The sequence below is a fragment of the Nicotiana sylvestris genome, chromosome 7, assembly GCF_000393655.2.
Source record: "Nicotiana sylvestris chromosome 7, ASM39365v2, whole genome shotgun sequence".
NCBI lineage: Eukaryota > Viridiplantae > Streptophyta > Magnoliopsida > Solanales > Solanaceae > Nicotiana > Nicotiana sylvestris.
In genome coordinates this window covers 54,658,126-54,669,416 of record NC_091063.1, presented here as the reverse complement: position 1 = coordinate 54,669,416, position 11,291 = coordinate 54,658,126, and the positions used below count along the sequence as shown (strand labels likewise).

Below are 11,291 nucleotides of genomic sequence, written 5' to 3'. Positions count from 1 at the left end.
GTTACAGCAAAATAGTGGTTATTTTTCAATGACTTGGCAAATACTGACTATTTTTGAATGACCAGTCCGAAAACTGGCTAGGCCATGATATTTTTACCTTCTATTCTCATCCTGTGCGTCGGGCTTGGTAGATGGACTTGAACAGTCCACGGGTATAACCCAACCCAGTAAGAAATCAAATTGTAGGGAATAATTTCGGGTTTGCTAGATTTTAGCATGTTCGCCCGACATTTTAGGAAATAGACGCATTTATTTCTTCAATTCATAATAAGAACTGATTACAGAAATTAAACAAGCAACGAGTTTCTCTCACTCTTAAAAAAGGTGATGAAAAAAAATTAAAAATAAATTATTTAGCCAATTTCCCAGTCTCGGAAAAAAAAAGAGAGAGAGAGAGAAACATTTCCCCTACTTCGCGGTTCAGGTGTTTACTTTTTACCATCTGCTTAATAAATTCATTGACTCAACTGTAAAGTGTAAATAGATTTTACAGCATCCGTTAGATTAAAGCTGATAGTATAAATTTTAAAAACCTAGGGGAAGTGCGATAGATACTCTGATCATTCTACATGGGCTGCAGAGGAAGATGGATAATCAAGAGGCTTCGGAAGCCATTAATGCTCTCTCTTTGAAGGATTCCTCATCTAAACCTCCAATTTCCACTTCCCAGTAAGTCTCTTTCAAGATTTTTTTTTTTTGCTGTGTAATTTCCGAAATATCACATAATACCCTAATTCATTTGCAGGATAATGAATAATCAAGAGGCTTCAGATGCCATTGTTGCACTCTCATTGAAGGCTTCTTCATCCGACACTTCCATTGCCACTTCCCAGTAAGCCTCTGCCTCTATTTGCTCTCACGGATCATATAATTTCTATTTGGAGTATTTTTTATTTCTGAAGAGCTAGTGAATTCTGTTAATAACCTGTAATCTTAGAGATTTATAGAGAGCTCTGACAAATTATTTATCATTGGAATGAAATGGACCCGAATAGCGTGAAACATAGAAGACTCATATAGCCGTCCTGCACCCAAGGGTATGTCCCAGTAGTCAATAAACTAGGAGGAGAATCATGACGTCTTAGGTTCAAATCCCAATGGAAGGCAAATAAATACTACATTAGGTAATTTTTTTCATCTGCCTAAGCCTTGGTAGGTGGAGTTACCCCGGTACATGTGCTAGTTGGAGGTACCAAGTGCCCAGTGGAGTAGTCGAGGTGCCACAAACTAGCCCGGACACCACCACCATCAAAAATGAAAAAGTAACTCATATAGCCATCCCAATTAGTTTGGAATTGAGGATTCATTGATTTCTATGGTGACATCTATGGAATAGTTTTTCTTGTTTGCATATGAATGCATTTTTGTTCAGATTTGAGATTGAATTTGTTATATTATGCTAATGTTTTAGGATGAGTGTGGAGGAGAGGTTCAAGATTATTAGGAGTATTGGGGAGGAATGCATACAGGAGGATGAGTTGATGAATCTGTTAGCAAAGAAGCCGCAGCCCGTCTGCTATGATGGTTTTGAGCCATCTGGTCGAATGCATATTGCTCAGGTACATAGATGTGAGTTCCCTGAGGGCATTCTAACTTACAGTAATGAAGATGATAAAAATCATGCCATTTGCAAAGTGTCTGGATTGCGCAATGTGTGTGGCTTAGTTTGTTTAGAATTCTACTTCTTCTTTTTTTTGATTAAGGTTTGTTAATTCTACTTGAACATGACTGTTTTTCCTGTTCTCATGATTGGTAGTCGTAATATACTTCTTCCAGATGGAGCACTGTTCACCTGTCTTTGTTCAAGGGTGGAGATTGACTAAAAAGTCCCAATGAACTGTTTGCGTGTCACACAATGAAATTAATTCATGATCAATTGCTTTTATTGACAAGCCTTTACATAAAATTATATTTTATGGCTTTCTTTCTTCCTGTTACATTAGTACAGGATGGCTATGAAATTTTACGGGAGGGGCTTGTGTGCACTAATATGTTCTTTTAGCATGTTGTGACTTTTTTTTTTCCTGTTATATAACTTCTTTGCTTAACAGGGAGTTTTGAAGGCACTCAATGTCAACAAACTGACTTCTGCCGGCTGCAAGGTGAAGATCTGGATTGCAGATTGGTTTGCGCAGCTAAATAACAAGATGGGTGGTGATTTGAAGAAAATTGAGGTTGTTGGCCAATATTTGATTGAGTTATGGAAGGGTGTGGGAATGAATCTTGAAGGGGATCAAGTGGAATTTCTGTGGTCTTCGAAAGAGATTAACTCCAGAGCTCATGAATACTGGCCTCTTGTTATGGACATAGCTCGAAGGAACAAGCTTCCACGGATTTTAAGGTAAAGGCTAATGCATCAAAAACTCTCTTTCTTATGCTAAAAGGAGCAGTCAGTTATTACTTACATGTTTTTTCTTCATTCTAAGGTGTTGCCAAATTATGGGTCGGTCTGAGCAAGATGAGCTGACCGCAGCCCAGATTTTTTACCCATGCATGCAATGCGCTGACATATTCTTCCTTAAGGTAATCTGTTCTTATAACTATTTCAAAAAAGTTATTTGTTGTTCAATTAGCTGGATAAGTTTAATATAAGCATCCTTTGTTTGACATCTAAGGCTCTATTAGGAAAAACAGAAGCACCTTCACTACTATTCTTGTTTTAGGATGCAAAGTTACTCCTGTTATCTAATTTGAGACCTAGTTCTTGCTTGTCTTGGTTAGCCCTGCAATGAAAGTTGACAACCTTGTTCTTGCTTGTCTAAGTCAATGAGTAAAAAAGCATTATCAGTTGTTTTAAATTATCTCCATATGGGTAGAGCTTGCTTGCCTTGGGTTTCTAGTTCAGTGGCATATGCTTCTCATATGTACAGATATAAGAAAGCTGCATAATTTTTTGTTTCATTTGTTGCCTATTTCTATGTCTGTTTTTGTTCAATCTTCTGTTTTAATAGTGGTCAATGCCACAGTGGTGATTATTTGTTTTAATTATTTTTTTACCAGCTAAATATGGAATTTTTCTCTTAATAGGCTGATATCTGTCAACTAGGCATGGACCAGCGAAAGGTTAATGTACTTGCAAGAGAGTACTGTGATGATACCAAGAGGAAAAACAAGCCTATTATATTGTCTCATCGTACGATGATCTTTTTGTATTCTAGAATTCAAAACTCTTTTCACTTGACTAACCCCTTTATCTAATATATTTGTTTTCTTATCATATTGGCGTGCAGACATGCTCCCTGGTTTGCAGGAAGGTCAAGAGAAGATGTCAAAGAGTGACCCCTCTTCTTCTATCTACATGGAGGATGAAGAGGTATTTTTCAGATTTTACCTCTAGGCTATCTAGCTATATATATTAGTTACATGTAACACCGTGCTACATTAGTTTTTAGGTGGAGAGTCATTGTTCTTAATTAACAGGTCTACTTCATTGTCTCTGATGTTCTAATTTACTTATGTATTTTTTTTTCCTGTACCATGCTTGAACATCAAAGGCAGATGTAAATCTCAAGGTAAAGAAGGCTTTTTGTCCACCGAAGGTTGTAGAAAAGAATCCATGTCTGGAGTACATCAAGTATATCGTCATCCCTTGGTTTAATGAGTTCAAAATCGAACGAAATACTGAGAATGGTGGCGACAAGTGAGTCATGTCATGCATTTATTCATATCCATTCAGCTGATTTGCTAACCAAAGTACTGTTTTTAGCTTATATTTTGTTTTATTCTCTTCCCCACACTAGGATCTTCAAGAATTTTGAAGAACTGGCTGCTGACTATGAAAATGGGAACTTGCATCCTGCGGACCTGAAACCTGCATTATCAAAAGCAATAAATAAGATACTAGAGGTAGATGAATACATCTTACTGAGCTCCTGGTATTTGGTATATATGCCAATATCTTATGCAGTCCTTGTTTGAAGTATAATGTATATACATTTGCAAATTTTCTCTTTCATTTTGCATCGACTCTGAATATGCTACTTCTACTGTAGTAGCATTAATGTGAAAAGTAATCTTTTGATAGTTGGTGTCTTGATGTTATTACATCATGATTAATATAGCATTAACACCCTAGAAAAACTTCTTTGTTTGTAGCATATTTTTACATCTTAAAGTTATGTTTTGAATTTCTAGGTCCTTATTGTATATACTGAGTGTAATCAATCATATTTGAAATACATCAACTAATAGTAAATTAAGTTATTGCACACATGATTTCTGGTATCTTATGAGCTTCAGATGGTATAGTTAATGTTAAATAGTCTACTGTTACTCAAGATCAGAACGCCACAATTTAATTATTCATTTTTGTATAGTTTATATATTTGTGATTCCACTTTTCTTCAGTTTTCCTCCTGACACAACCAAATTTGATATGCAGCCGGTGCGTGATCATTTTAAGAATGATCAGAAAGCCAAAGACCTTATGAAAAGGGTGAAGGTATGTGCCCTAGAATTGCCTAAATGTTCTGCTTTGCATAAAATGTTTCATTGATTGTTGAAGACATAATTAAGTAAAGAAAAGTGTGCTCTCTCTAATAGCTTAAGCTTTTAGATGAGATGTTCACACACTTCAACATGGTATTAGAGCAAGCAGAGGTCCTAAGTTCGAGTCTCACCGCCACCGATATCAAATAAAAAAATTTGACTTGCTTGGCTCCTAAAAAAGAATTAAGCCCCCACGTGAGGGGGCTTGTTGAAGACATAATTAAGTAAATAAAAGTATGTTATCTCTAACAGCTTAAACTTTTAGATGAGATGGTCACACACTTCATGGATGTTAATCGGACTTTGTCAGCTGAGGTCAGGGTATGCTTTACTTACTGAACTAGGCTTCTTGGTACAAGAAAAGAGAAATCTGAATTTGGGGCTGAGTTGGGGTCAGGTTTTACCCCTTTTCTCAAAAGAGATTATTGATGGTGTTATTATATGGCTCAAATTGAATATATAGTCTCTCCTAGACTATTGAGATTACACCTTCCCATTCAAAAGATACAATTTCTAATGAAACAGCAATGGTAAAGTGTACCATTTAGGATATCCTGGCAAAACACTTGTATCTGACCAATCACATAAACTTAGTTTCACATTGTCAAATCCACTACAACATTTAGTTCCATGGTTCTTTTCTTAGCAAGGTTGAAAGATTATGTGAAATTGGCCTTGGAGGATTTTTTTTTTTTTTTTTTTTGTGGGGGGGGAGGGGGGGGGGGTAATTGCGTGTGCCATTTTTTGACATTCAGAAACAATAGCATTAGAATATCATTTTTGTGGTTCTTGACCATATCAAGGTGGTCAGTGTCAAAAGTAGTTCTATGGCAGCTTTCTCATCTCATTTTGCTGTCTTCTGATTTGCAGAGTTTCAAGGTAACGAGGTGAGGTTTTGTTGAATGAAGTGGTGAAGCGGATTAGGAGATGATGATGGCTGTCTAAGAGCTACATTTTTCTTAAAATAACTGTGGTAGCTTGCGCGCTATTTTGTTTCTATTGCACTTAATACAATTAGAACTGTTTAGCGGGATAGAACCTATCTAATATTTCTTATTCTTGTGTTATTGAAATTCATAAGACTAAATTGAAGTTATTAAAAAAAGGAATAAGACAATTTTGTGATCTGTGATTTCACAGAGGAAATGCCTCTAATACATTTTTTAGGAACATGAGGTTTATGTGCACCTCTCTGGTGCGTGTAAAAGATTTGCAGGCAATCACAATGTTGAGGCCCAATTAACATGTAAATCAATACACGTTTTAGTATCGATTTTAAATGGACACTAAAAGCAGATTCTACCAACTTCGATTTTTTGTGCATCATCTTTTTTTGCCTTAAAAGAAAAGACAACTACTTGACATTTCGAAGATACGAACTTCATTTCTTATGTGACTGAGTTCTATGAGGTAGGTAATTCTTGTTATCCAAGACCCCGAGCAAGAAGAAATCTTAATACGGAATTTCAATCAACTTTTCAGTGGTATAGGTTCTCCGGCCAATGCCATTTTACGCTAACTTTTCTGTATAGTAAGCATGATTCATGTTTCTAGTCTAGCTTGTGTTTACTGCTGACATTCGAATGGGTATTGCATAATTGCATTCAATCCCAAGCAACGAACATCGTTATCCACCACACGAAAACATCTAGTTATGGATCTAAAGATACTGTCATGAATGACAGGTTAGCATCAAGCTAAGCCAGAGAGAAAGAAGACAACTAACAACAGAAATTTAACACAAGCATATAATAGTTGCCAGATGCCAAGAAAAAGATCCATACATTAGACAAGAAAGTTAAAAATGGTGAGGAACCATTTTTGCTGGCCATACTTAACATACATTGTTCTCAAGTGTTCAATAAAAGACACTCATTTCTGGCCCTTCTTCCTCCAGAGGTCACCAAACTTCTTAATACCAGAACCTTTTCTCTTCCCATGTCCAAAAACATCATCAGAATCATCAACCAACCCCGGCGAACCCATGTAACTGCCGTATCCTCCAACTGCTGGTTCAAATACATTACCATAATGCTTATCCATTGATCCACACCTCTCAGATAGTCTTCTCCCGTTCATCTCCACGCCTCCCGCTAATACTGCTGCTGCAGCATCTGCAGCTTTCCTCCATTGTTCTGTTTGGACTCTCAGTTTCTTCATCTCATTTTCTAATGCCTCCTTTGCCTTTTCAGTAACCTCAAGTTTCTCCTCTATATTAACTGCATCATTCTTGCTTGTTTCTAGCTCTCGTGTTACTTGGTTTAGCTTGAGGCACGTTTCCTCTTCCTTGACCTTAGCGGACGAAATCTCTAGCATTTTTTCATTCAGCTCCGTTCTCAGGCTCTCATTTTCTTGGCAAAAAATCTGAAGCTCTTTTTCTTTCTCCTCCAACTTGGATTTCAGTGAGCTTATTTCTTCATCCTTCAAATTCAGCTCGTCAACTGATGGTTTCTCCGGTTCAGCAATGGTTGGTGGTTCAGGAGGTGAAGGATTTGCACTTTTCAGGTTCTCTTCAACAGAGGGGTGACTTATTTCAACATTTGGAGGAGGCTCCACTGTTTCCTTCTCAACTGGAACTTCAAAAACATCCGTTTCTTTCTTGTCATCATCTGCAATTTCATGGGTTGGGTTGTTGTTGTTTGTTTCTTGGATTTGCTCAGGCTCAGTAACAGTTGGTTTCTTGGTTTTCTTCTCAAGCTGTTCTTGAGCTGCTTTCTTTGCAGCCTCAGCTGAAGCTAACTGCCCCTTCAGAGATTTGAGCTCATCTTGTGCTTGCCCAAGTTGAGATTCCAAATCTGCAATTCTTGTTCCAAGTTTCCTTTGATTCAGTGGATCAGATTGAGCGCCTCGTGGCGAACGGCGATCAGCCAATTTAGGACTCCGGTCAGTCACTGATCGATGGTGTAGAGGATCAGAATCAGAGCTTGATGTTCTGAGTTGCAAAGGGACTCGAGGAGATTGCCTCTGAGGCATTTCTGATCCCCTATTCCCTCAAAATTAAAAACAAAGGGAAAAGTGCTGTTAGAAATTAGACAAAATTGTACTCAAGCACAGCCCCTCTATGAAAGACCGGTTATTCACAATTTATTTGATAGTCATAGGCGAATTGAAAGCTAAGCAGTGGGAATTCAAAAGATTCTTGGGGGGGGGGGGGGGGGAGGAAACAAAGATGTCTCGTACGTTACACATAATAAAATGAATTACAGGAGAAAATATAACTCCTACTGATTTGATAGGGAGTTCAAGCCATTCCAAGTCACTCACCTTGATCGCGGCATTTCACCTTCTTAAAATGTTCAATGATGCAATCTTCTACCACTTTTTAAGTCTTGATCTGTAGAAGTGGAGGATCAATCAGTTTTTGAAGTATACAGAAGGCATCAAGTTCTCTATATTGCATGGGAATTGAAAGTTGAAACTAATTTGAAGTAAAAAATATACAACCCCAATAAAAGCAGGAAAAATCAGTTAACTATTAATCTCAAAGGAGTAAATAATATTAATCACACCCCTTTTGCAGCAAAGGCAGAAATATCCAAGTACACCTTTTTAGGAGTATAATAACAAGCATCCCCCAAAGCAATTACAAAAACTAATTAAAAATAAAAAAGAGATAGAGAATGAGTTTTTTTTTTTTTTTTGGGGGGGGGGGGGGTATTTTAATGATGAAAGGAAAAAGATAAAGGAAAGCATTCTTTGCAGGAAAGGGAGAAAAATTGAACAGAGAGAGTAGTGAAGCATGCGTTTAGAACAGAGCAAAAGGAAAATTTCCAGACACCTTTGTCCCCATGCATATGTCAATGTCATTGGAAGATGTGCACATTTTCTCATAACTGGAAAGGGGTTTCAATATTAGATTTTTAGATTGGAATTACTCACTTGAAACTGCTATCATAATGCATGTTTGTCTGGACAGACTCAAATGTTCAGCAAAATGAAGATCTACCAAATAATTCAGTCAATAAAGGTTTATGAAAAGGGAGAAAAAATCTATCTTTCTGGCTCTAAATGCATCATTTATTTAATTGGTAAAGAAAAAGCACAGGAAATGGCATTAAAATCAAAATAATGTACACCATTTCTTACCAGAAAGAACTAAGCAAAACTTCACTTTTCTTGATTATTCTTTCAGTAGTTGATTACTAAAAGCCTTCAGAATGAAGAAAGAAGAAATAACAAGAAAGCAAAGAATCAAGAAAAAGGCTTTAGCTTTTGAGAATTGAATGTTAGTGTGTGAATGAGTGAGTGAGTTTGAGGAGCTTACCAGCATTAAAAGCACTTTCCTTTTTTGAACGAGGAGAGCAACAGTAATTTTCAGTAGAGCAGTAGAATTTTATACCCAAGTTAGCTTAGGACAGATACTATAAAAATTTGAACTTTGAAATATTTGAAGTTTGAATTAAAGGTGGATAGAGAGAGGAAGAGGACAAGAGGGTAAATTTGAACGTTAAGAGTAAGGGGACACCAAAATAATACAACATTGTGTTATTGGGAAAATCTATCTGTAACAATGGCAAAGCTGACCTTTTCTCTTTTCACTTTTCTTGAACTGTCCTTTTGCTTCTTTTCAAACCACTTACCTTTCTTGATAATTGAATCTCTGTCTCTGTATCAGCATCTAAATTATGGATAATAGTGAAGAGCATTTGACCTTTGAATTTCACCTACTAATACCAAGAAGGGTAAAGTTGAAGGGAGCGCTTGGAGTAATAGTAAAGTTGTTTACGTGTAATTTATAGGTCAAAGGTTTAAACTGCAAAATCAATCATTAATGTTTATATTAGAATAGATTATTACATCACATCCCTTAGGATACGGCCATTTCCCGAACCCTTAATAAGCACATAATATCTTATGCACTGAACTGTCTGTTACCAAGAACAAACAAGTATTGGACTTTGAACCATGTAACAAAGGAACCATGTGTCCCATTAGGTGTAACTTGTTGTAACTAGCTCCTTGACCACAGGCAATTTCCAAGAAACAGTTGAATACTAAATGAGTATATACTTTAGGCAATTTTTTAATGATCTTACTAAAGTAATTCCCAAAGATAACTTTTACTACTCTTTTAGTTCAAATAGTAGAAATGATCTTGTCTATGACCCATATTAAAGAAAAAAGAAAAGAAAATGCATGCTCGTACTCCTTTTTCTTTTATTATTCAATCATACCTATAAATTTGTAACTTAGAGCAACAATTTCTTAATTAGGCAGAGTTTAGTACTAAAAAGCAATCTGTTTCTATGCGTGGTTCTCATTGTAGTCTTATTAAAAGGCAAATCTTTAAAGTCAATTAAGCTAATCATGCAGGTTTTGTTAAGATATTTTATGTTTGACTCTGGCTGTCCATCCATAATTAGAATCAATCGTAGACATAATCCAGCCATTAAGCAAGAAACCAGATAATTAACACTTTCCAACATTTGATAAAAGAAGAAACTTTTTGTCGTTAGCTTTTGATTTTATCCTATACCTGTAGCATGTTCTTATATACTAGTAGTTCATTTATGAGGGTCTCTTAGACATTCTGGATTTTCATGTATTATTTAGTGTAACAAATTCAAAACCAGGACCTTGAAAAGTCACTCAATCATCAATTAATCAAGTGGGTCTCATCATCATTTAAGGTCAAGGATTGGGACAACTGAAAATTTAGAGGTTGTTGAGATGGATTGGCCCATGATATTATGCATTCAGATCAAAAGAAGTAGATCGGCTTTAATATATGAAAAGAAACATTGCATGTGAGGTCTAAATGCATCCCAACTACTTCATGGAGCCAGATTGTTGCTGCATCAACATACCCACCACCCCAACTTTTTTCAAAAAGAAAAAAGAAATTACATGCACTTAGTGTTTACAACATATAATACTCCATACTAAACTATGGCTAAATTATATGTATCTTTCATTTAAAATTGACTCTGCATGCACAAAAAAATAGTGGTGATGAACAATAAAAATAGTACTAACTGAATAAGACTTTCTCTCTCTCGTCGCACGCTAGGTGAGCTAGCTAACCTGCGCCACCGCCGGAAATGGGGGAAGAGGAAGAGCGAAGAAGAACACCAACAAAACGCCAGTAGTAGAAAGGAAACTAATGGACATCATCACGCGCGAGCAAGGGAAACGAACTGCTAAAGTAAAAGGAAAAATGCAAGAGGAAGACTAGGACCAAGACAGTGATAGTGACCCAAATTGGCCAAATTTGGGCAGTTCTCGAGCAAAAATGGTAACGCCAGCGAGTTTAAGCAATCAATTGACACATGTGGTTAACTCTGGGAAAAGAATCGCTATAGTGACGACTACAATTGAGCAGCCAAGCTCGAGCAAGGCGCAAACCAATGGAACAGTACATGCAAGTCCACCAAAGGAACAAGGGGTGTAGAGATTGACAACGAGAAGAAAAATCAGCAAAAAAAAACGAACAAACTATGGAGACGAGAAGATCATGGGCAGGGCTATTCCAGGAAAATAAATTGGCAGAAAAAGGTATGAATCTAACCTACATACCCCAGTGATGAAAGATGGTGAAGCAGTGGTACAATTGATGGAAGAGGACATCGAAGAAGAGAACTAGAAGGGGAATCGAGCAGTTATTCTCTATGTGGAGGGAGGGGAATACACCATCTACTAGGGCTATTGAGAGATTCATAGCTAATCAGTGGATTAATGTTCATAAACCTAAGGTACTCTTCCATAATGATGGGTATTTCATAATTATGTTAAATAATAGTGAAGAGAGGGAGGATGTGATGCTGAAAGGTCCTTATACAATTAATAGTAGGCCAATTATAATT

At 36.7% G+C, this 11,291-nt stretch overlaps 2 protein-coding genes across 7 annotated transcripts; one reads left to right on the top strand and one right to left on the bottom strand.

Moving 5' to 3' along the window:
• The first annotated feature begins 319 nt into the window (after window positions 1-319).
• LOC104219711 (tyrosine--tRNA ligase 1, cytoplasmic-like) lies at window positions 320-5,634 on the top strand. 2 transcript variants are annotated; one of them, XM_009770435.2, is made up of 12 exons: window positions 320-424; window positions 538-669; window positions 746-832; window positions 1,412-1,559; window positions 2,052-2,341; window positions 2,427-2,523; window positions 3,028-3,133; window positions 3,231-3,313; window positions 3,495-3,640; window positions 3,741-3,846; window positions 4,382-4,441; window positions 5,359-5,634. In XM_009770435.2, the coding sequence occupies exons 2-12, from the start codon at window positions 587-589 to the stop codon at window positions 5,377-5,379; spliced, it is 1,227 nt and encodes a 408-aa protein (XP_009768737.1). In that variant the 5' UTR covers window positions 320-424; window positions 538-586; the 3' UTR covers window positions 5,380-5,634. The 2 variants fall into 2 exon arrangements, with proteins under 2 accessions (XP_009768737.1, XP_009768736.1); XM_009770434.2 differs by lacking the exon at window positions 320-424 and having other exon boundaries at window positions 495-669.
• A 588-nt stretch (window positions 5,635-6,222) lies between these two features.
• Window positions 6,223-8,991, bottom strand: LOC104219710 (interactor of constitutive active ROPs 4-like). 5 transcript variants are annotated; one of them, XM_009770430.2, is made up of 4 exons: window positions 8,753-8,991; window positions 8,575-8,638; window positions 7,753-7,822; window positions 6,223-7,471 (listed from the first exon to the last, which is right to left on the bottom strand). In XM_009770430.2, exons 3-4 carry the CDS (start codon window positions 7,764-7,766, stop codon window positions 6,361-6,363), a joined length of 1,125 nt encoding a protein of 374 aa, XP_009768732.1. In that variant the 5' UTR covers window positions 7,767-7,822; window positions 8,575-8,638; window positions 8,753-8,991; the 3' UTR covers window positions 6,223-6,360. The 5 variants fall into 5 exon arrangements, with proteins under 5 accessions (XP_009768732.1, XP_009768733.1, XP_009768731.1 ...); XM_009770431.2 differs by lacking the exon at window positions 8,575-8,638; XM_009770429.2 differs by lacking the exon at window positions 8,753-8,991 and having other exon boundaries at window positions 8,575-8,733.
• Window positions 8,992-11,291: the final 2,300 nt, after the last annotated feature.